Genomic DNA, 27,948 nt, shown 5'->3' on the forward strand with positions numbered 1-27,948 from the left:
TAAGGAGCGAGGTGGCGAAAATGGCATATCCCATGGAAGATGCTAAAACATGCAACCTCCAACTCACTATCTCACCTCACTTTCATGTTCCTTTAACTAAAAGTGACTAGACCCTACTACTTAGTCATCTCAGCCTTTTATTGCCCTCGTGACCAAGAAAAATAAACCCTATAACAGCCGGCACAAGCTTAATATGCAAACCCTCTTAGTACTGCACCATCTCATCATCATGTGATCCCTTTGCTCCCTCCTGACCACCCCTACCGATGTTCTTTATTGCTCAAAAAAATGAAGTTGAGGGGTGGTCACATATTGTTTCCCGGGTGCAGTTTTTCTTGTTTTGCGAATAAAATATCCTTTCCTTGCGATCCTTCGTTCAGGATTGTAGGGCTAATATTGCAGGCTGTTGAAACTGAATCGCCTTCTTGAGGGCGGTTTCTCTTATAGGGCAACTTCGATCCTTTGGCATTTTCGTTCCCCTGGGAGTCTCTCTCTCTGTTCATGCGATTTGGGCCGGAAGGGAACTTAATTCTCGTAAGGGCGAATCAGCGCTTAATGCTGCGTTTTCTTTTACTTCATGTTCTGTTCGATGTAAAACCTTACTATGATAAGTGTTCTCTGAATAGAACTAATCATATATATGTGTGTCGGCCTGTGGCCACTTAATGCTTGTTGTTTATGTCTTCTTTTTATGAGCTTTTACTGTAATGCTTCTCTAACAATCATGGGGATCTGAGCTAATTCCTGTCGGAATTAATGTGTTGAGATGCCTGCCATTAGGGTTTGATACGATAACTATCTCAGCTTGATCGATCTTATAATCCTTCTTTTCTTTTCTTTTCTTTTCTTTTTTCCGGGTTGTTAAACTTAGGTGACCCCAGAAACTTGTCTCTGCCGGGGAGGCAGGCATACATCAAGTTTTTTTTTTTTAAAAAAAAAATACAGTGAGAAGAAGAGGAGGGTTTTTTTTCCTTTGTTTTTATTTTTTTATTTTTTACAGAGATATCTGGGTTTAATTCATTAATTGCATTTTCGGTCTTCAACAACTTGGCAATCAATTTTAATTTTCAACCTTGGATCTAAGAGGGAAGTGTTTAGATAATGGGCTTCAGCTTGGATACATATCACACAGACAGTGCATGCTAACCTGGCCCAGTTTAAACCCCATTTACGTTTTTTATAATATTGTTTTCATCTTTTTTAAAATCCCAATTATTTGGTATTTTTTTTTTAATTTAAAAAAAAAGTGACACTAAATCCACAAATAGGGGGTCTAAATATACAAATCAGGTCTTTTAGTTGATTCAATCTTTCTCTACAATCAATGGTTCAAAAAAAATTGTCCATGTATCAATATGAATTTCTTTTAATTAAACGATCATAGATATTTTAAAAACAATTTTAGTGCCAATCAAAATTATATTTTTTAAAAATTATATATATATATATGTAGTATAATTTAGTATGTATTTAGAATAATACAATTCTTAAATAAATAAAATCATTTGTGCATAATTAAGATTTTCTTAGTGAAAAAATGAATTATATAAAAACATGAGAGATTTTTATTCGTAAAAAACTAATGAGAAAAAATTCATTATATACAAAGATAGGAGAATGTCGTCCCGAAGCCAAACTACCATAAAAGTCACAATGACAAGTACTAAAAATCAAAGCATGGGAACCCTTGGATAAGTCATATTGTGTGTGACGTTCTGCATCTTGTCATATTCAATTATGCTTGACATTTTTTAATTGTACGAAACTCGTGAATTATGAAATTAATATTGCAATGATCGTTTTTCAACTAGATTATTAGTAAGTTTATTTTTTATGTTATACTATCCATTTTATTATTATTATTATTAACAAAAACTCTAAATAATGTGGGTTTTTTACTATAACAATAGACACAATTTATTATAAATTGCTATAATAAATTTATTTTCTTACCTTGAGTGGAAAAAAAATATAAAGGTGTTGAGAGTGTGTTTATTTTTATAATTGATTCATTAGTCATTAAAATATTGTTTAATGATATGTTAGAATTTTCTATTTATTTTCTTTGCATAATACAAATATAATTTTGTTCTTAAAATCAACAATTTCTTGAGTTGTTGCCCAAGAAAATTTTATTCTTTTAAAAAACATTGAAGTAATCAAGATACTTATTTACCATTGAAGTTTAAAAACATGAGTTGTCAATTAAGAGTTTATTTTTTTGTATTATAAAATACAATAAAAATATTATTCTATCATTAAAAAAAACAAAAATCAAGGCATGAATTAAGGGGTAATTATGTATCTTCACACATGTTTTTTTATTTTTTTTTATTTTTATATTTATGAAAGGCATTTTAGTATTTTTATGTTGAAAAATCATTATTTTATTCAGAAAAGGTGTTGACTCTTTTTATTCATGTGCCAATAAATGTGTATCATTTGCAGTATTTTGGTGGTGTATGCGAACATATCTAGTGGCCAAACCACTTTTCTGCCATGTCATTAGATACATTATTATGTCATTATTCTTATGAAACAGCGTGTGTTGATACATTATGATCGGTTTCTTGATAGTGATTTTTTTCTTTTTTTTCCAAAGAAAGTGCACATTTATTCTTTTTTCTTTAAATTTTTAAATTTTAGTCTTTTTGTTTGTTGTTGTTTATTGTCGTCATTGGTCCTTTTAAAATAGTTTTACTTTTTTCAATTTAGTCTTTGAACTACAATTTGTTATATATTATTTTTTTCAATTTAATATTTATTTTTTTGATTTCGTGATTTTTTTTCCTCTTGGCTCTTTTATTAAAGTTTTGTTGGTTTCATTCTCATCATTCAATCAAAATTTATATATATTTTTTTTAATTTAGCCTTATTTTTTAATTTATTTTCTCTTTTGTTGAAGTTTAATTGTTTTTAAGTTAACCCTTCAACTTAAATTATTTTTTTATACCATCTGATTTATTTTCTATTTCATTTTTCTCCCTCATTCTTTTATCACAATTTTTTTATGGTTTTTTTTCTCTTGTTTAATCCTTTAGCTTTTGATTCGAAGGAGAAAGAGCTTCGTAGCTTTTTTATTTGTGATGCTTTCAACATATTGACATGGTTAATGAGTTTGACAAGTTCATGTAGTTTGGAATCCATTTTCTCAATTTCTTTTACAATTTTAACATTTACATTACTTTTTTTTAAAAAAATATTTTGTAATTATCTTCAATTTCTTCTCTATCAATTTATTCTAATCTTATAGCTTAAACCATGGTTTTAAAGATCTTTTTGAATAAATTTATTTTTAAAAATAGTTTTTTGTAATTAATTTTTGAATAATTATTTTTATTTTATACACATGAGCTTTATTTTCCAAAAAATATTTATTTTTAAATAATATTTTTTTATATGTTTGGCCTTGCATAATATTTTTACTATTGTATTTATTTTTATTTTTATTATTGTTTATTGTTTTTAATAAGCAAATTCAGTAGACAAAAAACAACTAAATATCTTATTTTACATTATTAAATATATTGACTCACATGTATCTATTAGCTTTTCTAGTTTTTTTTTATTATTGTTAATGATTTTTTTTGTTTATTTAAATAAATAATTACTAATTTATTTAATTAAATGTTTGCATGAACCTTTTAATTTACACTTTGATTTTTTTTTTAAAAAATAATTTGCATACCCAAGGCCCTTTTAAAAAAACATTACAGCATGTGGCAAGGCGCAAGTTAAATAGTTAGTTATTAAACTAGAAGAGATGGTTGATTTACTGTACACCACCCTTGTTCATCCCTTCACGTTTTTCTGATCAGAACAATGTTCATAGATATTTTTTCCTCTAGGTTTCTAAATTATTATTTTTTTTTGCATTTGGGTTATTGAATTTTTTAAAATTTATTTTTTAATCTATGTTGATATAGTTTTATGTGCTGAGATTTATTTCCATTTGCATGTTCTTGTATATTCGATGTGTTATAGAATATTTCAACGGTAAATTAAAGTTTGATTCTAATTTTAAGTTATTCGTTAAACAATGACAAAAGAAAAAAAAATATAGTTTTTTAAAAAGAAGCAAAAAACTTCATTTTAGTCCCTCAAGTTTCAAATTATACATATTTGATCCCTTTTATTTAAGGTTCTTATGTTTCAGTCCAAACTTTATTCTTTATTTTTCATGTTTTAGTATTGAATGTCGAGGGAGGAGAGAAAAGTTTGCTAGAACGAAGAGATGAAAGACACAGTGTTCAGTTGACTACTTTTCAAATTGTAATATTATTGACATTTTTTTTTCTCGCGTAGGAAATTAACTTGGAATTTTACTCCCAATGTAGTGTGGATGCACTTAATTGCTTGTATAATTCTAAAATAGCTGACATATTCTACAATCTAAAATTTTGTCAAACATCAAATTCAAAATACTTCAATTGATATTTTACATCAATGTGCTTGGTTTTTATATGATTCTTACCTACTCTTATTTTTAATTTTATGTTAGTTTATCATCATTATCTTTATTTAATATAATTTTTTATTATTTAATTTACTACAATCCCAACCTGTTCTGCTTTAAACCACGAAAACCGCTGCCAAAACAAGCCCTGCAGAGCACGACAAGCAAGTCAAACCAAGCACTTTATCGTCCATTATCCTAGTATAAAAGACAGTCAAGGTCAAGCCAAAGGCGAGGGATCTCTTCTTCATGTTCAAGGATCCTGATCTTGGCAGATCATGGAAACCCTAGAAAGTTCTCACACCTCTATAAATACCTCTAATTAAACCCGTAGCCCCGAAAAGAAAATGCAGCCAAAAAAGAAAAGAAGCATTGTGAGAAAAGAAAGAAAACGAGAGAATGGAGGGGAAGGAAGACAAAAAGAAAAGAAAAGGAAAGTTGAAACACAAGAGACGTATGCAAAACCGAGAGAGCCAAAAGGGATAAGGGATAGATTGAAGAGAAAGTGGGGAAAATAGCAACGGTGAGCTTTGTTCTCGATAACAATGGCAACGGTGGTCTATTCTAGTAACAACCGTTTCTTCCTGTTTCTTTCTTGGGTTTCAGGTATACAAGAGCAGCAGCAACACTCCCAAGTAGCAGTACGTAGTTCACAGTGTCAGCTACAACTCCAAGTTATAACAACAATATTGGTTAATACAAGACAACAACAATGGTACAGCTACCCAACCACCACTCAGTTTTGCTGGTGAAGTGAGGAAGCTCTAGTATAGCTGCAGTATCTTCAGGGAGTAATACGAGCCATAAGAAGTGTAATTAGCAACTTTTCTTAGCAGCTGCATGAGGCCATAATAACGAAGTGTTAGCAACTTTTCTAAGCAGCTGCATGAGAGCTTAGATTTGCGATGACAATAACAATTTATAGTAGCAATAGCCTTTGGTGCAGGTGGATTTTTTCTTTCTTTCTTTTCAGTTAAATGATTTTTACTCATCTCTTTTTCAACTGTCGTGTGCTTTTGTTTGCAAACATGAGGAATAAATGAGCCTAAACATGTGTTTTTCTTTTGCTGTTTCTTTTCTTAAGAGATGATGCGTAAATAAAAATATAAGGTTTTCTTTTAAGAGGGTTTATTAGTTGTGCATTTTAATCTTGATTTTGTTGGTTGAGAGGGGCATAATTGGATCATGTGTGAGATTTCTTTTTATTCGAATGAATCACCTGTTTTGAAGTGTAATTACACTTATTTTTTTAAATATTTAAGATGTCTAGTTTGGATGACAAATCTATTTTTCTATTTTTTTTATTCAGAATGTCCCAACAATGTGCCCTGCGTGACAGAACCGAAGCTTCTTTTCTAGGATAACTAATATTATGCATGTAAACATGGATATATCACTCTTAATATGAAATTTAAATTCTCCACATAGTATATTTTTTTATATTTTAATTTACATAGATGTTCGGGCTAATTTATATATACCATAACTAATTTTACGATTCACTGAATATTCTACAAATTCAATAAACATATAAAACAGATATCACGAGGATAACAAATATACACAATAAGATTCGAATCCAAATACAAAAAAAGAGAGCATTTACTTTATATAATATAATTAACCTTACATCTTAATAATTAAATAATAATAATAATAATAATAATAATAACATAATAATAAAAAGAGCAAAGATTAATTATATAATTGGTATTTTGTATATGACTCCTTAACTTTTTATTAATTTATTTAGCTGGTCCATTCAGTCAATACATTTTTTTAATACGGTCCTCATCAGTCCATTTACTTTCCTTTCAATTTATATTAATTCTTGACGTGTTAGAAAAAGTGGATAGGTTTCTAGCATTCGTGGCCACATGTTAATAACTAATAGTAAATTAGATAAAAGGACGACATTAAGAAATTATCAGAGCAAAGGAGCTATATTAAAAAATGATAAAGAATACAAGGATCAAATTTACACTAAAAATAAACGAAAAGAATAGAGAGTAGACGAAGAAGTATAAAAACAAGTAAGAATGAAAGAATTTGGAAACTCAGCCTGGTCTGACCCGATGGGTTAACTAGAGATCCAGTTGATCGAGAGTTAAGTGTTGTTTGTTTACGCGGCTGCGGCTGAATTTTAGTTAAAATACAGTTTGCAGCCGTTTGGTAAAGAAAAAAATTAGTTTACTGTATATGGTCCTACATAATTTTTATATTTAAAACGTAGTTAATAAAAAACAGATAAATACTGTTTTTCATTTACTGTGCACGTTAATTGCATTGTTCAGTGAACAATGCAATTAACATGAACAGTACAATGTAATTTTTATCAAATAAATTTTATACGTAATGTAATTATAAATATTTTAATAAAATAAAATAAAATATTTTATATAAAGTATTATTTATTTTATTATTTATATAAAGTATTATTTATTTCATGATATAATAAGAGTAATTAATTCTATAATAGTTAAATTTAAAATCATCAATATTAATATATATTTTTAAAAATTACTTTTTCTTTAATTTCAATTTCAATTACAGTTTTAACCAAATATCTATTTTTTCAAACCAATTTTAACTAAAAGTACTTTTTATAAAACAATTTTTTTCAAACCATAACTACAACATTTATCATAATACTAAACACACTCTTAGAATGAGACTGAGTTGAAGAAAAAAAGAAAAAGAAAAATTTAGTGCTATGAGGCGGGTTGACCAAAAAATCTAATTTTTTTTTAATTAAAATATGTTTTATTTGAAGAAAAAAATTAATATATTTTTTGTATATTAATATTAAAAAAACTAAAAAAAAAAAAACCATTTCAACTTTTAAACGATTGTTTTAGAAAACAGTAAACATTACAGTACAAAACAAACCTGCGCAGCCAGTGGCTGCCCCCTCCCCGTCTTAGCGCTCCTCTAACCTCCTTTCTCTAGATGGTCACTCATCGCCTCGTAAACAAATCGGCTTCCTTTTCGCTTTCCCGTCTCTCCCTCTCTCCTTTGGATAATCAACAAAATTCAAAATAAATAAAACCCTCAATAAAACCCTAGCACTACCTACCCCAAATTCTCGCTCAATTTAATTTCTCACGTCTCTCCAAATTCCCATTTTCAGTTCCAATTAATCTCTCCTTCTCCCCCTCCTTCCTAAACCCTATAACCACAAAATCCAATTCCAGATTTCATGCTCTATCTTGTTCTTCCAATTCTTCGATTTGATTTCCTCAATTGGCAGGCATGAAGAGAGAGCTAGGTTTTGTGAGTTCACTCGGTCGGCCGACTCAGTCGAGTTCCTCCTGTACCCAACTTTCTGACGATGATCGCAGTAAGAGGTTCAAAGTTACTAAGGTAAATGGTTTCATTGTTTATACTCGAGTGAGGAAGACTAAAAATAACAATATATTAATTGCGGCCGAGGATGATGAGAGGCATATTAAGAGAATTAAGAGCTTAGATGATTCTAAAATTGATGTAGCCAATACAATAAACGCTTCGATTAGTGATGATGGTTTTAAGTGTCTTGAAGTTAATAAAAAGACTGCAATTGGAGAACGAAATAATTGCAATAACGTAGAAAAGAGGGTTTGTAAAGATGAGAGTAAAGGATCTCTGGCGGTCAAAGGGGGAAAAGAGATGAACCTTTCTGTTTTTGGTGAGAATGGTGAGGTTAAGAGTAATGATAGGCCAAAGAGGGTTAGGAAGTCAAGATTGAAGATTAAGTTGCAACCAGTTGAGGTTACTGTTAAAGGACCAGAAGTTATAGAAGGTGAAGCCCTCTCTAGAGTGGATGTGGAGATGATAGCTGAAGGGAGTGCTTTGACGCCTCCAAAGAAGAATTTAGAGTTGAAAATGTCCAAAAAGATTGCATTGGATAATGTACCAATGACAGTTAAAGAGCTGTTTGAGACTGGTTTGCTTGAGGGGGTACCTGTTGTCTACATGGGTGGGAAGAAGGTATAATTACGACATCCTATTCTCAAGTGTTTCATATTTTTCTTTCCTGTAGAATGGAGGTTTATTATTTCTTTTTCTTTCTTTTTTTGTGCACTTTAGTTTCAGGCGTTTGGTCTTCGGGGTACAATCAAAGATGCTGGCATTCTGTGCTCTTGTGCTTTCTGCAATGGACATAGAGTGAGTATTCTTGTTGCTCTTATGTAGATTGATTTCTGGATTTGTTTCATATATTTTAGATCCCTCCATATATTTGCTTATTTCTTTTTTCACTGATGTAGGTTATTCCCCCATCCCAATTTGAGATTCATGCTATCAAACAATATAGACGTGCGGCCCAATACATATGTTTTGAGAATGGGAAGAGCCTGCTTGATGTATTGAATGCATGCAGGACTGCTCCTCTGGATTCGTTGGAAACAACAATTCAAAATGCCATTAGTGGTTTGCCAGTGGAAAGAACTTTCACCTGTAAAAGATGCAAAGGTGAGCTATTTGCTTTTCTTTTGTTTCATTAAGCTTCTTATAAAAAGGATATTCAAATCTTCTTGATGATATTGAAAGCAGTTTCCCTTCAATCCTTTGTTTTTTGAATGATCTAGGTACCTTTCCTTCTATTTGTGTTGGAAAAATTGGGCCTTTATGCAACTTATGTGCAGAGTCAAAGGATTCTCATCCCACCCTAACTTTTGGATCTAGTATAATATCTAGGTACGTGTATTTTTTTAATGGTTACCAGCTGCAGCTATTAATTCATGCACATTCTGACATCTACTCATGCTGTTTGGTGAACTAGGCTTACAGACTTTCGTTTATTATGTGGACACTTGGTTGTTTAAGCTCTTAAAAGTAATGTAATTTGTGGGCTTTGGTGAGCTAGGTTTGCTAATTTTCTTTTTATGAGCTAGGTTTGCTAATTTTCTTTCTTTTTCCGTAAAGCTGACAGTTTAGCCTCAATATGATGTTCTGATTTACTGCTTATTATAATGTTTCATCATTTGTATACAACAACCAGGAATGTAGGATAATTTATCTTTGGCATTTGTGAAAAGCTTTATTTGTTCGTTCATGATGTGTTAGAATAACCTTAGAGAAAAAGTTGAATATACATATTTTTTAGAATATCTGATGCTTCATCTAATATAATTGTCTCTGGTTGGTCTTATTTTCTTTAGTTGGATGGTGTCATGCCTTCCTTTAAAAAGGTGTCAAAACTTGCCATCCTCATTCTTAACTAGTTGAATAATTAATCTGAAGACGATAACATGTGGCCAGTTTTGATTAATGGTGGCTTACACTGCTTTTAGGCTTTCATTACTTTTTTTCCCCCTCGTTTTCTCTTATTTTGTTCTTTTGGGTCTGTGTGGCTTCTCTGGCATGCTGCTTGCAAATTTGGGTTTGCCTTGATATCTTTTAGTGAAGTTAATTATAGAAAAGAGTGATCTTTTGATTCCTGCTTTTTGGTGCATGGATATGCAAACGTGCCCTTCAAAAATGTTGCAAATGCCTTCATTGGTGGAAATTTGTCTATTCTATGATGGGAGTAAGCAAATAAACTCTGTTTGAGATGAACCTTGTCTTTACTTGGGTAGAATGAGGATGCTAAAGTAGGCAATATGACAATACTTTAAGGTTTGAAGTTGTAATTATAGTATAACCTCGATAAATTAATAACCTTGATTAAATAATATTTTTGGTCATTTCCATCTTAGAACCAATGTAGTAAACTAATAATTCACTAAATTTATATGATAATACATTAAAAAAAAGACATGTTCCACTTGATATATAAATTAATAATCTCTTTATACATCAATATATATGTAAGCGCGCGCGCGGGTGCACGTGCGACTTAATTAGGAGACCTTTGTAAAATATGACTCCAATGGTACTTGTTTTTTCTTGAAATTCATGTCTCCTTGGATCTCATGTGAAACTTTTCCTAGTGCATTTAGAAGCTCTAATATACTGTTCTCGTATTGCAAGAGAAAATTACGCAACATGATTGTTGGTTTGAGTGCATTTTTATGCAAGACATGCTCTAGTACATGATTATCGTCTTCAACATTATCTTCTGTGTTATTTCCCATGATGTTCTCGATAATTTGCTTGTCACTCAGCAACTTTGAAATTGATTTCTTGACACCTTTGAGATGAGAAGCCATTGTGTTTAGTTTTATCATTTGTGATACAATTTGTTCTTTTTATTGAAATTTCTGTTTGACTTAATGTTCATGAATTATATTAATCAAGTATACAAGGAATGTAAGTTTGTAACAAAAAGGGATAGATCCATGACTTCTTTTTAATAAGACCAATTACTTTCATGAATTTATTTTGGTTAAACAAATATATAGAATAATAATAATTCATGATTAGGTAATTACGTATTATTTGTACAATTACAATACATGATACACGTTTTAACTTCAATTTTTTGGAAAAAAAAGAATACCATGATAAATTTTTTGTTAATTAATTATAAATTAATAAATCATTATTTTATTGATTAATAATTTTTCATGGTCCCAAAGGTATTAATTTATGGAGGTTTAACTGGATATTTATGGCTTTAAATATCAAAGGTCATTATTGCATAATGGATTTTGATTTTCTGTTATTTCAAACATGCAACAGAGTTTGTAAAGTCAAATATGTAATGGCCATTATGGCTGTTAGGAGCATTGTTATACTTTAAATGGCTCACTTATACAAACAGTCACTACCTTGCGCAATACAATTTCAGACTTAAGCTGACTGTCATTTAATGCCTGCACATGTGAACGTTACTGTGATCTCAATCTGAAACACCTTTCATACCTCCTGTATTACTCGATGCAATTGAAATGTGTAGTGTGAAGTTTTGCATATCAGTCATGTTGCAAATCTATGCCATGTCCATATCTATCTGCTGATTAATCTTCTGATCTGTGTGATTCATCCCCCCTCTTCATATTTGTTGCTGGGCTTCCATTACAAGGTAGCCCTGCCCCCCCTGCAAAATCATGGGTTGTTTTGCAGGATCCGATTCCAAGACTTTGGTATGATGCTGTGATACCTTGCCTGATGAGACCCAATTTACATGTGTATTCTTAAAAAATATCTGTGAATGTTTTAATGCTGTACACCATTTTTGTGTCTTATCTTTTTTATTAATGCAAGTGGTGCATCTTTTTGTCAGAGTTGAGCTATTATCGAAGGGACATAGCTTTTTTCTAGAGCACATTAAAATGTGCTGAAGCTGTATTTGTGCACATGGAGTGGTAGCTGGTGAAATATGCTTTAAACTATCTGCTTGCCTTTCAAATGGTTTTAGATGCTGATTGCTTTTGGTTGGCTTTTTCTTCAGCTCACTATCATAACTGATGTTTAAATTGAGTAATGATTCATGCCAGTTAGATGTCCTGTCCAGTGGAGAAATTAATACAAAAATCAGTTTGCTCATTTCCTAATATTTTAAGTGAATTGATATACTGTAAAACATGTTAGGAGAAGATTTAAAAGAATCCGCATGTCATGCCATGCATGAATGAGAAGCATTTAATGTACATCTCTACTGACAAGTGCCCATAATACAGTAACTGGCTTCAGTGTTCTTGTTTATTGTGTTGCACGTGTATTATGGTACAATTTGAGATGGTTATTTTGAATTTAATACAATCTGTGTTATTTCAGCTCATCAGAACAAGTTTTGGCCTTGGAGTACTTCAAATCGGCTTCATTGTCTACCTCCTCACAAGATAATGCTCCACGGAAGAAAAAAAGAAAGTTGGTATCCTTTTTTGTCTTGTGTTTTGTTTGCACTGTAGCATATTAATGCTAATGTTTAACTTCTTGCATTGGACTACTAAATAATTTGTTATTGTTCTCAAAGCATGTGGAAACATGCTGATGTATAGTAATTGTCATCTAGTTCTGATTTGATTTACTCTATGTACCTTGTTCTGCTCGAGTGACTCCTTCCCTTTTGTATAGGCCTCATATCTTTATGATTTCAGGTCATCAAAAACAGATTTGAACAAAAGTGCTCCAGCGCGTGTGTCCTCGAGAATTCAATCCAAGATTACACCAAAGTCGGTATCCTATTTTATCTTGTTGGTGTCTTGTTATAGTTGCATGTTCCAGCTTAGTGTTTAATTTTCCTCTTTGGGCTAGTTCATTATCTTTATGTTTATGTCTAAAAGCCACCTGGCCTCCAACAACTTAGGTTGAACTCTTCAGTGGTACAGTATGGCATGTGCTTTTTGGTAGATGCTTACACATGTTTAATCTGCATTAATCAGACCAGAAGAACAAGATTCCATCACAAAACCTTCCAAAAGTGCTTCAGTATATCTCTCTTCACGAAAAAGGAAGTATAAGAAGATTTCACCAAGGTTGGTTTGTTTTTTTTATCCCATATATATACTGTTTGGTGTAGTCATGCTTTCACCTTTTCCTTTTCTCTGGCTGGTAAAGATTTTTGGTTATTAAATTGCATGAAACGTAGAAGCATAGTTGTGATATGATATAGTCTTTGTTAGAAAATATGCCTACCTATCTCCTTTCTGTCCTTTTTCAGGATATCAAAGTCAGTTTTAGTGTCCAAGTGCTTCAAAAATACATCAGTTGGCATCTCTTCACAAAATCAGTGGAAAATAACAACAAAGTTGGTTTCTTCTTTATTTCCCCACCTCGTTTTCTTTCATTTCATTCTCTTACTTTCCTTTTTTTTTCCTTGGCTTGAATGTTTCTTTTCATAGCAGTGTTCTGTATTGAATTATGCCTTCTGTTATTGTTTGTAATCTTGTCTTTTGGTATCTTATTTTCTCAAGAGACCAGCGGTTGCATAGATTGGTTTTTGAAGAAGGTGGACTGCCTGATGGAACTGAACTAGCATATTATGCTCGTGGGCAGGTGATTAATATCACATATTCTTATCCTTTTACTTTCTTGCTGCTTATAGTAAATAAACTAAATTCTTCTTCTCAGAAATTGCTTGGTGGGTATAAAAGGGGCTTTGGAATACTTTGCCGTTGCTGCAATTGTGAGGTACTTCTTATTGGCTAAACTTCATCACTCCTTTATCATCTATCAGGCATGTCATCAAGGACCCATGGTTTATGACTAATGTGCAGGTCAGCCCCTCAATGTTCGAAGCTCATGCAGGTTGGGCTACTCGCAAAAAACCGTAAGTCTGATTTTTTTATCAGATGGGACATGCCTTTATATTTTGAGTCTTTCTTTTGTTGCACACAAATTTTGATGGTTTCATGTTTTCCCCCACAGCTATGCATATATTTACACATCAAATGGTGTGTCACTCCATGAATTGGCAATTTCTCTCTCAAAAAGTCGGAAGTATTCTTCCCGGGACAATGATGACCTATGCATCATCTGTGCAGATGGTGGGAATCTTTTGCTTTGTGATGGATGCCCAAGGGCCTTCCATAAAGGTGAATGTAAATTCTAAATGTTACAACGAAAGTAAACTTTTAGTTTACTTATCAACACATTAAACTGTTAACTACAAAAAACTTAATAAGCTGCTTCTGTCCACAGCCCCCTCCTCTCTGTGGTTTGGTTGCAGTTTAGATCTGCAACACATTTCTTTTGACCATGTCTATTGATGCCTTGCTAAAAGTGCTTTATGAATAAACTTTTAGTCGTCTAAATATTGTAATTAGATCATTGTTTAGGATTTTTTTATGTTATCTGAAGATTAACTTATTTAATATTTAGTAGTTATTATCAATTAAGACTATTAGTTCATTTCCTATTTTTGTCAAGACTCCTTCTGCCTTTACTTGCCTGCCTATATAAAGCACAGATGTGCATTCCTATTTTGGAGGTCGTTTTATGATGAATAAAAATTGAGAATTCAAGTTCCATTTTGAGAGGGATTTCCTCTTGTTTCTCTGTTCTTGTGGATTCAATGAGCACCCCTTGTGAATTCAAGGACTTGCTTGTGGTTGCTAGAGAGCTTGCTGGTGGACTCTAGGTTATTTACTTTTCTACCTTTCCTTTATCCTTTACTACATCAATTGGTATTAGAGCCCAACCTTAGTCCAAACCCTAAACACCAAAAAAAAAAGAAAAAAAAAGTGAAAAGGTTTGTTGTTGCTTTGGTTGCCAGTTCTATTTGCTGGCATTGTTTGTGGCTAATACCTGTTGTGGTACAATCTTAGTAGCTTCTAGCAATCTTAATAACAAAGGTAAGCTTACATTTTCTTGCGGTAATTATTTTGTTTTGCTCATAGCTTTGAGCAAAATTAGTGTGCGAAAGCAAAAGTGGCAGACTGGTAAAAAAAAGAAAAGAGGGAAGGTGAAAAAACAAGGCTATAAAAAAAGAGAATAAAAAATGAATATTGATGAATGATATTTTTGAGAGTTTGCTATTCTGCAAAATTGTTTGTTCTTGTGGACCTCAAGAACCCCAATTTCTTTCTCTATTCAAAGAAGCCTCTTGTGGATTCAAGGGCTGACTAATGGATTCTAGGTATTTTCACTCTCTTTGTAACTCCAATATGAGAAATTTTAGCTTTCTTGACCTATGAAATGCTTGGTTGTACTCGCTTAATAGTTAGGCACAAAAATTAACAATGTTCTGGGCCCCTAATTTCTTGAAAACAACACTCCATTTTAGGTCCTGGAAAGTGATGTTTAATATTCAGTTGCTTGCGTCCATTGTTATTAACCCAGTGATCTTCTTTGATGAGTCAGTCACTGTCTTGGGCAGTTTGAGAACTTGAGATGACAGAATTTTTCTTGTTTAGCGTACTTGCACCAATCCTTGTAGCATTTTCAACAGTACAACTTCCATGTATCAATTTTTTTTTTTTAATACCATTACTTGGGGTGAACATATTTGTTTCCCAGCAAGTAGTTGTTCTTTTTGTTGTGAACTCAGTTAAAATGAAAGAGATATTCCGTAGCTTCTATGGTGTTGCATTGAGAACTTAGCAGTTCTGATTGGTGTGCCTAATTTCATTACATTATATATCATTCTTTATATGTTAAGTGTGTGCAATCGCCTATCAGTACTCTGCATGCATGTGTTTATGCTTTGTGAAATTGACATTATTGATTTAAGTTGCCTCTAGATGATTTCCAGACTACTGATCTGCCCAAATCCATTTTGATGCTCAATTTTATTACCTTTGTAGGATGTGCTTCTCTACCATCTGTTCCTAGTGGTGATTGGTATTGCCAGTATTGCCAGAATACATTTGAAAGGGAAAAGTTAGTTGAGCATAATGCGAATGCTTCTGCCGCTGGAAGGGTTTCAGGAGTTGATTCTGTAGAACAGATAACAAAGAGATGCTTTCGTATTGTCAAAAACATAGAAGCTGAACTTACTGGATGTGCATTATGCAGGTCATAGTTACACTGTGATAAACTGAAATTATTGAAGTTTATGGACTTAGTCTTACGACCTGTATCATACAGTTTGTAATGAATAGTTGTAGCTATACATGTTTATTGGTCTTTCAACCCCTTCAGCCTTATTCATTGCTTGATATATCTTTAGTTTTTGTTTTATGCAGAGGTTATGATTTTATGAGATCTGGTTTTGGTCCACGCACAATTATACTTTGTGATCAGGTAATTTTCTAAGTTGATCATGTCTTCTATATTGTTCCATTTGTGATTGAGTGATTTAAACAGGGAAGTTCTTATGTGATAATGGTGCTTGCATCCATGCAATTAACTTGATGTTTGCATTTTGATTAGTAGCTCTTCTATTTTTCATGTCATCTTATTTCCCTGTTTCCTCCATGAGTACATGGAGTTACATTTCTTAATTCATTGTTGCTTGAATTTGCCTAGAGGACTGGTGCACTTATGATTTTTTTCTGATCTGTGCCAGTGTGAGAAAGAATTTCATGTTGGTTGTTTAAGGAGTCATAAGATGACAAATCTGAAGGTGAGTTCTTACATGATCTTATTTTCCTTTTAAGATAGATTTCATTTCCATCAAATCATTGTCACGTGCGGAAAACAGTGTACTAAATTTGTGGATAAACATTTTGATGCTACTTATTTGACAGGAATTGCCAAAAGGCAACTGGTTTTGTTGTATGGATTGCAGTAGGATCCATTCTACTTTGCAGAAGTTGCTCATTCGTGGGGCTGAAAAACTCCCAGACTCTCTTTTGAATGATATAAAGAAGAAGCATGATGAAAGAGGTCTAACCATCAGTAACAACATTGATGTGAGATGGACGCTTCTTAGTGGAAAAATTGCTTCTCCAGAAAATAAGCTTTTACTCTCACGGGCTCTTTCTATTTTTCAAGTAAGTACTGCCCATGCATTATGGAATATTTCTTTGGCCATTGATAGGTACTTCCCATGCATTATGTAATATTTCTTTGGCCATCAATGCTTGAATATAGTAGTCAATGGTGCTGCTGCTCTAAATTAATAGCTGTCGGCAGGATTCCAGATTATTGTTATTGGGTTTTAACAATCTGAGGACTTCTTCAAATCTAATAAATCAATATCTTTTGTTTCTGTTTTAGTTTCAAAATAAATAAAGAAGAGTGCTGGAATATCAATATGGCATTTCTTTTGCTTGTTCCTTTCTGAAATATTTTTTGAAATATTGTTATTGGGTTTTAACAATTCGAGGACTTCTTCAAATCTAATAAATCAACATCTTTTGTTTCTGTCTTGGTTTCAAAATAAATAGAGTGCTGGAATATCAATATGGAATTTCTTTTGCCTGTTCCTTTCTGGAAATATTTTTGGAAATATTGTTATTGGGTTTTAACAATTTGAGGACTTCTTCAAATCTAATATATCAACATCTTTTCTTTCTGTCTTGGTTTCAAAATAAATAAAGAAGAGTGCTGGAATATCAATATGGAATTTCTTTTGCTTGTTCCTTTCTGGAAATATTTTGCTTGCCATGCAAAAAGTGCAAGTTGTGAGTGCAGTGTAAGGTGCTTTGCGCCTCAATGCTCAACCAAAGCTGTTTATTAAGGGAAAAAATTGTGCTTTTTGGAATGATGCTCTATGCACCAAGTTTTGATGCTTCTAAAAAATGGGAGGCCTTTCTCTACCATAAAGTTATATGAGTATCATGATCCACTTGCAGTTAAGACTTCTTCATTAAAACAGTTTTTAAAAGAATTTGTTATTGGTTCACTAAGAAGGAAAATAAAGCAGGTAATAGTATCATATTAGAACATTATCATCATATTAGAACATAGCCTCAGTTGATCTTCAGTGGTCATCATGCATATTATCATTTGTTTGATTTTTTGCTGGATGTATCTCCAACTATATTATCTATTTTTTATAATCATCATTCTGATCGTTTTTAAGTTAGGAAAGAGAATTCAAGTCATCCTGTTGGAAAATTGTGGAGCTTTTGAAAGTACAGTGCAGAAACTTGTTGTCAATTCTCTTACTGACTGCTGCGACACAACTTAGTTGATAAACAATGCATGCTTTTGACTGCTCATAAGGATGATGCTGTTGTCACTTTTTTAATCTTCACATATGCATGCTTGCAAATAATATGTGAGCATGATGAAATTGTTTTGTAAGTTGTCTCTTTTATCAATGAAGTCATGCAGGATTATTGATTTCTACCCATCTCTAGACAATGTGAAATTAACATTTGATGATTTACTTCACAATCTTTACTTGTCTATATCAAAATGCATTTCTGAATTGTGATTCCTTTTATGTGTTCTTGTATTTGTGTGATGCTTCATCTGCAAATAAAAGCAACCAAAGATGTGCTGGGCTGAGGTTTCTGTCAATTATTTTCCAGGAATGTTTCGATCCCATAGTTGATTCAACAAGTGGACGTGATCTTATGCCTTTGATGGTTTATGGGTATGCTTTCATATTTTTTTCCCCATTGTTACAGCATGGCATTTTATTGCCAGTTTCTGCTGTCGTTAACGTTATTGAACTATCTTTCAGTAAGAACTCAAAGGGCCAAGATTATGGAGGAATGTACTGTGCTGTGTTAACAATCAAGTAAGAGATAGTCTTGTATCTCCAATTGGTTATAGTTGGAGCTGTAGGAATGCTTATGAAGTCTAAATCTCTAATTTTGCAGCTCAAGTATTGTATCAGCTGGTATACTACGAGTTTTTGGGGAAGAAGTTGCTGAACTTCCCTTGGTTGCAACGAGGAATGGTGAACATGGCAAGGTGAGGTTAACCAACTGGGCTTGATATCTAGTTGTTTCTCGGACATTCTTTTGCACTCAACAGCTTTTTCTCTGAGCTGAAATTTGGGGGTTTTCCAGGACTTAATTGTGTATTTCAAGGCCTCTATCCACTATAGTTGTGTATTTTGAGGCCTCTCAGTCTTCGATTCATAATAGTCTTTAAACATGTATACCATACTTCTCAGCTATTGCGATATAGTCTTGAAACATGTAAAACATGTATATCATAATAGGCCGCTCAGTCTTGATTTGTGGAGACATTATTTCTCAGGGCTACTTTCAATTGCTGTTCTCCTGCATCGAGAAGTTGCTGGCGTTTTTAAATGTGCAGAATCTTGTGCTTCCAGCTGCTGAAGAGGCAGAATCAATATGGACAGAAAAATTTGGTTTTCAGAAGATTAAACCAGAGCAGGTATGAGTTTGTCTACTGGTGGGCACACATGAAATGCACAAGCTAGATGTGGTTGTGAATCTATCATTTACCTGTCTAAAATTTGATGTTTTACTCTTCAGCTTAACAAATATAGAAAAAGCTGCTGCCAGATGGTGAGATTTGAAGGGACATCTATGCTACAGAAAGCGGTTCCTACCTGTAGAATTGTTAATCAACGTACAAGTCCTTAGGATATTGTAAAAAGGAGTAATGGGGTGCTACTCTTAGTACGAGGGACAAGACGCCTAATCTTTTAGTTTCTACAGTTTTTTTAATCTTATTTTTTAATTATTTTTAAATTTATGTATAGACCAGATATTGAAGGAAAGTATATACATGTCCCGTCCTCGACTTATTTAGTGTTCTAGATCAAGCGATGCAAGCTGTTTGTGTTTACCTAACTCTCTCAATTATTTCAAATAAGTCGTCAATTCCATGCTATCCCAAGTCCCAACTCAGGAAATATTTTAGGTGCTGATGCCAGGTGGGGGTGCACGCATTCTTTTGATTCCGAAGCTGAAGTTCAATTCACTTTTGTGCCTGTGAGACAAGGCGTTGTCATACAATTTGGTATATTGTGCTTATCCATCCCTCGTCGGAGAAGATAACAGATGCGATACAACCAGTAGAAAGGTCGCTTCCAGCATGCATTTCACACAACCAAATCAAAGGCAAGATATGCCGCCTGTTTCAAGGGGCTGGCGTCGAAAGCTCCATGTAAGCAAAGTTTGTGTGGTCCGTCACTTGATGTTGAAAGATGTCCTCTTCTAGCATTAAAAAGCACTGTGCCGTCATCACCTAAGCAAAATGGTCAACTAACACATGCAAAATTACCCGATCCCCGCTCTCATCTCTCTCCTGCCTTGGCGTATGCACCTTCCAAACCTCAAGCCTGCCCATCTTTCTTTTGCCTCCTTTCCTTATTGCGCCATTTCTTTAAAGTAGAAGATGTAATCATCATCACACGCCCTAACTGATCTAAATGCCCATACATTTCTTGCTTGCCACGCCACTCATGGTCTCCATGAAAAATATGACAACCATATCGCTCCCATTCTACTTGGCTAAAACATTACACGACTTCAACAACCATCAGGACTTGAAGCATGAGAATCAAAGCGACCTCCTTTTCCCTCTTGGCCTTTGCTATTGCTCTAGTTTCTATTGTCATTGCCCTCTATGAAATTTCTCCATCCCCGTCTACCGTTACTCCGATTAGTAATCTGCATAGCTCATCTCTTACTAGTCTTATAAGGGTTATCAAGAAAACCAGATTAGAGGTTTTTCATTCTCTCGTAGCAAGTTCCTTTTCAAGACACCATCACCGGAGAAAGCTCAAAATCAAATGTGACATGAATAAATGGATCAGCTCTAGGCTAATATACCGTTATAAAGTTTCTCTTGTATTGACAGTAGACTTGAAAGGTTGTGGGAATTTTAGCAGCATTCAGGAGGCTGTTGATGTTGTTCCAGAGCTGAGCTCCTCTACCACTCTCATCATCATGGATTCTGGTACTTACAGGTAATACTGAAGTTCCTGTTGTCTCTTTGTTGACCTTTTCTTATATGCCAAGCGGTATGCACTTTTCAACTAAAGTATGATCATGATTACGATCGCATGAAAGCGTGGAGTTTAAAAACATATAGGAAATTTGTATATGGTTGCAGGGAGAAGGTGACGGTGCATGCTACAAAAAAAAACCTGATACTTCTAGGCCAGGGTTATCTCAACACTGCCATAGCATGGAACGATACTGCAAATTCTACTGGTGGGACTGTTTATAGTGCTTCAGTTGCCATTTTTGCTTCTAACTTCATAGCCTATAATATTAGCTTTAAGGTACTCAAGAACCCATGTTTTATATGTCAGGACTCAAGAGTCAAGCTATATGTTGCATCTAGCTAGGACCTGAGAGTTAGCACTTAACCAGTTGCAAATAATTTATTCCTAATTCTTTTCCCTACTACTTGTTGATTTTGGTGGGTTTGAAAAGAACACAGCTCCCTGGCCATCTCCTGGAGAAGTCGGAGGACAGGCAGTGGCACTTAGAATAGCAGGTGACAAAGCGGCATTTTATGGATGTGGATTTTATGGAGCTCAAGACACGCTCCATGATGATAGTGGGAGGCATTATTTTAGAGGATGCTTCATCCAAGGATCCATTGATTTCATTTTCGGAAACGCTAGATCCCTTTACCAGGTAGATCACTCTTTAATAAAACGATATGCTATATATCATCCAAACATTTCTGAAAATTTGCCTGGGCTTCGAGGCTGTAAGAGAGTCTGTTTTCATTCCACGAAACGCATAAAGAAAGTCAACTTTGATAAATTTTGTGAAACAGGTTAGAGCATGTAAATCCTTGTATTGACAAGCAATTGTTATATATGTCAGTCTTGCACCATCAGTTCCATTGCAGAACAACCCAAAGCTGGAGTAAGTGGATCTATTACAGCACAAGCACGGCAATCCGTGAGCGAGCAAACTGGGTTTTCCTTCGTGAATTGCACCGTTATTGGAAGTGGGAAAGTATGGCTTGGTCGAGCTTGGGGAGCTTATGCTACAGTTGTCTTCTGTAAAACATACATGTCTCATGCTGTATCTTCAGATGGATGGAACGATTGGAGAGACCCTTCTAGAGACCAGTCTGTCGTTGATCCTAATTATTAATGTCTCCTCTTTTACTTTTATATTGCTGAATCTTTTCTGGACTATTGCGATGAAAAAACAAAAACAAACAAAAATAAAAATGCGAAGATTGGTTAATGTGTTTTTTTATTACAGGACAGCATTCTTTGGAGAGTACGAGTGTTTTGGACCTGGAGCAAACTTCACATTCAGAGCCTCGTATGGAAAGCAGCTGACTCAATACGAGGCAGCTCCCTACATGGATATTTCATACATTGATGGTAATCAATGGCTCTATCAGCAAAACATTTTGCCCAGCATTTCTAACAATGACAGGGAACGAAGAAAACATTTTATCTAGCTATTCTAACTATGACAAGGATGAAGAATTTACTCATGCATACTATTAATGCACTTGTAGTAGTTGAGGTCATTCAATATAGAATTGTGATGATTGATGAGCATATATCACATATGGGCAGGATATATTATTGGATTGCCCTGCGACGTTCTCATGTTTGGAAAAGAAACCACATAAGAACTTGCTAGTGAAGGAAAATGTCACTCTTGAGTCGACATACCATGTTCGAGCCTGATATTGAGTTTGATGTTTTTTTTTGTATTTGTAGGAGCATGAGTAAAATCTGATCATTTCATGGGGTTATATTAATAGGTTGGAAAAAACATATACTGCAAAATAATAAACTATGAACCGTAAACTGATCAGAGAAAGTACCGTTTATTCAGAGTGCTGCTTAGTCTTAAGTAATTGTTACTTTTGAAACTCTAAAACGGTGTAGAAATAATCGACATAGAATGCACGAAAATGAGAGAAACCAACAGACTGACCGAGCTGCTTAAATTCTTCTTCAGTCCTGTGCTTACCCTTAGTCCTATAAATTGTCATGACAAATATGTCACCTTCTAAGAGAGCTCGTGTCCTGTGACTATCATCTGAATCCTTAGGCAGCACCGGTTCACAAGCAACTAGTTTCCCTCCCATCGGAAGGGCCTTGTAACAGTTCTCCATTATCAGCTTGCATTCATTGTCTGTCCATGTCGTCAAAATCCACTGCCAAATTGACATGTAAATGGAGTATCAAAAGGAGTGAAAGACTATCTTGTTAGGTTGTTCATAAATAAGAAGATGATGCGTATAAAAACTGGATGGTCAGTGAAACATAATTATAGGGGGGACCAATTCATATATACGACACTGGGTCCAAAAAGGACCATAAAGGACTCGTCGCATGTCCTATTTCTAATTGCAATCACATCGAGGATCAACCCATGGTGGCTGCAATTTACCAAAAAAAACCCTACATTTTCATTCAATGAGCAAATGGCATTAATTATCAAACATTTAAGCAGTTGAAAGTGACTCAACGCACCTTCATGAAGATAGCATCGCCATCCGGAATTGACTTGAACATGTCACCACCAACATTTGTAACACCTGCAAGGATGAATCACTTCCATTGGTGCAAAAAAATGTAGCATCTCGCCCTATTAGCATTTTCAAATGTGTCATATATCTAGTAGCAGCTACAAAGCCAAGCTTGAAATGAGGTCTTAAGGTACCATTTACCCTAAACCATGTACGGAGGAAAACGGTCGTACCTTAAAACCCATGTCTGAAGAGTTGTTTAGGTAAGAAAATGGTAAAATGATGAGACTTCATAGTTCAAGAAAAAGAAAAAGAAAGCATGCCAGGTTATCAAGAGAATGGATATGCCGCGTTACCAGGAATAATAGGTGCTTTCGCAACCACCTCAGGCAAATCAAAGTTGATTCCTTGACGTACACCAGGATGTTTTTTTAATATCATCCTCAAACAATCCCCTGCACTCCCACCTACATCAACCAATCTTTCCACCCCTTTAAACCCATCATAGCCATCCAACATTGCTTCCATGAACGGGACAGATACACCTGACATTGCCTTCAGCATCAACTCATTCATTTCTGGCTGCTTCCCATAGTAATCATATGCAGGCTCACCATTAGCCTTCACGAATGGCTCTGTTGTGGGATCTAACACTGCCTCGTGCACCAATGGCCACGCTTTCATTAGCGCGTCCTATTTGTTCATATCGTCAAGAGATCATTTACATAGAAACATAGAAATTAGTATTTGCACATATAAGTAACATCTGCAACATTTTTTTTTATAAAAAAAATAGGGATGAATAACCAATCCATTTTACTCCCTCTGTTGGACAAATTATGAGCAAATTACAACAGCAAAGATGGAGTAAGATTTCTAAACCATCTAATTAATTAAGATCAATCTATAGATTATTATTGAAATTATTTTCATAAGATTAGAACGTTAATGAATTGGATCATCGATTGAATAGAATGGTTTGGCGGACAAAAAGGGGGTATAGTGCAAGACAAAGAGAAAGCTATGAAATGGAAAAACATATGACCTGGTGATGCTGGAGCACGTAAGGCGCGTAGGAGAGTCCTTCAGTGTCAGTAACGAGGGTTTTACCGACTTCCGTGAGTGAATACTTCCTTTCGGAAGCAGAACCATCAAGAGGTGATGATTCGTTGGTGAGGTGTTCCTCAAAGACACCGTAGCTAGTGAGCATGCGAAGGATGCGTTGCAAATTCTCAGGGTCAGATCCAGTAGAGGCAATACGTTGAAGGATCTGAGAGGCAGAAAGAGGAGCATTGGAGCCACCTTGCCAGATAGCATCGGCGACTTTTAGACGGACGATAGCGTTGAGAGACATAGGAACACTAATCATGTTGGCTAGCTCCAAGATCGCCAGTCTTGCACTCTTCCTCTTCTCTGCACTCTCCTCGTTTAATGCCATGGTTGGTTTGCCTGCTTTTTTTCCCTTTCCTTTTCTCTGATTCAGGAGGAGGAGGAGGAGGAGGAGGAACTCAGGTGAGGAAGTGGATCGCCTTCTGCCTGTAGTTGGCCCCCTTGTGACCACTCCCTCGGAAGACAAACTTGATAAGGAAGACAATATTAGTCGTTCAAAGCGGGGGAGAAATCCCAAAAAAAAAACAAGAGTTTTCGCTGCTGTGGGGTCTTGAAGTTTGCCCTTTTTATCTGACCCGCCTTTCTGCTGCACGTGAGCAAGTGTGCACCTAGCACACTTGTAATTTTGTATTTCTTTTAATTCTAAAAAAGATTGTACTCCCATTGTTTTAGTTAGAAGCTAGATTTATCACCAAATATAAGTGTTATTATTATCTATGTATCTTAAAATATCATGAATTTTTTTTTTTAAATTCAGAAACGCAAACATAGTATAAACCGCCTAAAGAGATGATTAGAAAATCTAGATCCATGTTTTTAGATCTTAAAATTTATATTTTAGCTTGTTTTTATTTAAAAAAACTCCAAAACATCGTGTAATTCTAAATAAATATTTAGTAATCCCAAAACACCCTCACACTTTAAAAACAAAAACTAAATAGAACATGATCAAAATCTCCTATTAATATATTTCTAATAAAAAAACCTTTTAAAAAATATACATTACTTACATTCACAAACAACCGCTAAATCTAAGATTCCTTGCATGATAGAAAATAGAGGAATGGAGGGATCCAGAATTTAAAAAACGAAAAAGAATTCCGGACAAATTCCGAAATGCTTTACATCCATTAGATTAGAGTTAAAGAATTATTGACCGTTGGATACAAGATTTATTGAATCACAGGTGAAGTGTTGAAACACGTCATCAAAATATTTTGTCTTCTTGTTTGAAAACCAAATCCGAATGCAGCTTGCTTTCTTCTCTGTTCTCCTCAAATACTCCCATGTTGCAGCCACTTTGGGGTTAAAAGTTTTCCAATAACTTCTTGCTTGCCCAGCGAGGTGGCTAAGAGGGGTTGGGATTTCGGGACTTCTTTTCTAGATTCGGTATCCTTTACTTGTTTATCGTTTGCCCAATTGAGGGGAGAGGGAGATGTTTGTTGTTGCTAATCTTGAAGGTGTGGAATTCAACATGAATCCTTTCTGATTCTTTGTTTTTTCTTGAGGAGGAATAATCGATTAGGAAAGAGAGAAGTGAACAAAAGGGGCATTGGATAACATGCTAATCCTGGACCCAAAAATAAAAAACAGTTAACTGTTGTTTCACATGCGATTTCATATCTAACATCACAATCTGAGTTGTTGCAGATCTGGGCTACATCCAGAAGCATGTTATCCTCCTCCTCCTTTTGTGGTAAAGGGAATAGTGATCGGATAGCAAGAAAAGAGGGTATCATATAACTGCTATCTGTTTGCTCGAGCCAGGGAGAAAACAGCAAAGAATGGAAGGCAGGAACTTTTGGGGAATCTATCATCTCAGCATATCAATGTTGTCTATTACTATTGACAACACCAATGTCGTCGCGTTATTACATCTTTACAACCACTTATTAAAAAGATTTCCCAAGGCTCATTCACCGGGGAAACTGAAAATGGAAGAACATAATGAACCCAGAATTCTCTTATCCTAAAACTGAAAATGGCTCAGATTTTTTTGATGCGGGGTAAAAGAGATTTGAAGATAAAGTACTAAGCTAAGAAGAAGAAGAAGAAGAAGAAGAAGAAAAATAATACGGATTGCAAAAGTTTTTAACTTTGCAAATTTCGTTTAATTCATAAAAAGCCGTCTTTCAAACTGAAAGATAAGACATATAAATCATAACTCTAATATATCCAATTATTGGGAGCCCATCAATTAAAATTATCTTAATAAATAATTTAAATAAATAAAACAAAGATAATAAAATAGATCTAGATAGGCTTACTCTCCTAGTCAATGAGTGACTCTCCTAGAGTGATAGGCTAGGTTTTTTTTTTTTTTTTGTTTCTAGTACTAAAATTATGTTAATAAAATTAAGTAACCTGAGGTTTGGTATTCCAACCAATTCTATTAGAGTAGAAAAAAATCAACTATATTGAATATAGCTTTCAAAGATTTTGATATTACTCTTAAATATTTAAATCTACATGTTGATATGTATATCTAGTAATCCAGAAGCAATCTAAATCATCTTAGATCACCTAACTAAATAGAAATCATTGTACTTCATTGTTTATAATAAAAAAAACTTGTTCACCTAAAATAATATTAATATTACCCTTTTAAGTTAATGTCAAGGTGAAAGAGGTTGAGGTTTCATTAGGATCATCGAGAGGAGAATCGAGAGGAGAATTAGAAGGCATTTCAAAGGGATTATTTGGAATAAAATATGGTTTTTGAAATGCACCTAAATCCTCAATGTTAAATGTGGAGCTAATGCTAAAATCAAGTGGTAAATCAATAACATAAGTATTTGAACCAAATCGTTGTTGCACTTTAAATGGCTCAACACTATGTACATGTAATTTTTTATTAGTTTCCGAAGGATGCTGTTTAGGTATAATTCATATTATAACACAGTCTTCAATATTAAATTCATTGTGTCATCTATGTAAATCAACTTGAAATTTATATTACGCATTACTTGTTTGAATCTACTTAATAATCTCTATATGTAAATCCTAAACTCGATATGCAAATAATTTGGCTGACTCAGACACCCTAGCATAAAGAGACATGACAAAAAGGTTTAATGACTCATGCCCATTGACATAGCTATTATAGGTCGATTAAGCTGTAGGAAAAACCAAATTTTAATTTTTATTATGATCACTCACTAGATATCTCAAAAAGTTGCCTAAATTCATATTAACCATCTTGATTTGACCATCAATTAAGGGGTGGTAGGCATTAAAAAACTTCAACTTAGTTCCCATTATATGTCAAAGCGTTTTCCAAAAAGAACTCATAAATCTAACATTCCTATCCAAGATTATGGTTTGGGTAAGACCATACAACTTGATCATCTCATCAAAATAGAGTTTCATAACTCTAAAAGCATACGTGGTCTTAGTGCAAGAGATAAAATGAATCATCTTAGAGAAACGATCAACACCACAAAGATAGAATTATACTTCTTTACTATATATGGAAGCCCATACATAAAATCCATATTTACATTTTGCCAAAGGCAAGTGGGAAAAGCAACAAGGTGTAAAAACTAGTGTTTTGTTTTATATGCTTAGCTAGTTAATATATGTGACATTGACCTACCAATTTAGTTATATCTTTTTTAATGAGATAATCAAGTTGCATGGTCATCCTCGAACCTTTTGACATTGTTATTAAACATAACTTAGTTGGTCACTTTTAAATCTTTTAACCTGATTTTTTATCTAACTTGAGTTTAAAATAAACTATAAAAGTTGACTTTAGATAACTTAATTGACTTGATGAATCTACTAAACAACCC

The 27,948-nt window shown here is 34.0% G+C and overlaps 3 protein-coding genes across 7 annotated transcripts; 2 read left to right on the forward strand and 1 right to left on the reverse strand.

Moving 5' to 3' along the window:
• Positions 1–7,331: 7,331 nt before the first annotated feature.
• On the forward strand, positions 7,332–19,423 carry LOC105121753 (Acyl-CoA N-acyltransferase with RING/FYVE/PHD-type zinc finger domain-containing protein). 4 transcript variants are annotated; one of them, XM_011020531.1, is made up of 21 exons: positions 7,333–8,425; positions 8,525–8,602; positions 8,704–8,908; positions 9,025–9,133; positions 12,098–12,190; positions 12,421–12,495; positions 12,706–12,798; positions 12,984–13,070; positions 13,237–13,318; positions 13,394–13,453; positions 13,540–13,592; positions 13,691–13,857; positions 15,568–15,778; positions 15,949–16,006; positions 16,272–16,328; positions 16,453–16,698; positions 18,187–18,251; positions 18,342–18,398; positions 18,481–18,574; positions 18,866–19,006; positions 19,108–19,423. In XM_011020531.1, the coding sequence occupies exons 1-21, from the start codon at positions 7,709–7,711 to the stop codon at positions 19,216–19,218; spliced, it is 2,859 nt and encodes a 952-aa protein (XP_011018833.1). In that variant the 5' UTR covers positions 7,333–7,708; the 3' UTR covers positions 19,219–19,423. The 4 variants fall into 4 exon arrangements, 3 of the variants coding, with proteins under 3 accessions (XP_011018835.1, XP_011018833.1, XP_011018834.1); XM_011020532.1 differs by lacking the exon at positions 12,098–12,190; XR_841594.1 differs by lacking the exons at positions 18,866–19,006; positions 19,108–19,423 and having other exon boundaries at positions 7,332–8,425; positions 18,141–18,251.
• Positions 19,424–19,517: 94 nt separating this feature from the next.
• Positions 19,518–22,321, forward strand: LOC105121752 (probable pectinesterase 15). Of its 2 annotated transcripts, none has more exons than XM_011020529.1 (5): positions 19,518–20,549; positions 20,696–20,867; positions 21,022–21,228; positions 21,424–21,674; positions 21,814–22,321. In XM_011020529.1, exons 1-5 carry the CDS (start codon positions 20,134–20,136, stop codon positions 22,016–22,018), a joined length of 1,251 nt encoding a protein of 416 aa, XP_011018831.1. In that variant the 5' UTR covers positions 19,518–20,133; the 3' UTR covers positions 22,019–22,321. The 2 variants fall into 2 exon arrangements, with proteins under 2 accessions (XP_011018831.1, XP_011018832.1); XM_011020530.1 differs by having other exon boundaries at positions 20,696–20,796; positions 21,029–21,228.
• Positions 22,322–22,365: 44 nt separating this feature from the next.
• LOC105121751 (O-methyltransferase family protein) lies at positions 22,366–24,695 on the reverse strand. Its single transcript, XM_011020528.1, has 4 exons — positions 24,090–24,695; positions 23,401–23,737; positions 23,049–23,113; positions 22,366–22,729 (listed from the first exon to the last, which is right to left on the reverse strand). Exons 1-4 carry the CDS (start codon positions 24,480–24,482, stop codon positions 22,430–22,432), a joined length of 1,095 nt encoding a protein of 364 aa, XP_011018830.1. The 5' UTR covers positions 24,483–24,695; the 3' UTR covers positions 22,366–22,429.
• Between the last annotated feature and the right edge of the window lie 3,253 nt (positions 24,696–27,948).

Source organism: Populus euphratica, unplaced genomic scaffold (genome assembly GCF_000495115.2).
Source record: "Populus euphratica unplaced genomic scaffold, PopEup_1.0 scaffold46.1, whole genome shotgun sequence".
In the NCBI taxonomy this organism is placed as follows: domain Eukaryota; kingdom Viridiplantae; phylum Streptophyta; class Magnoliopsida; order Malpighiales; family Salicaceae; genus Populus; species Populus euphratica.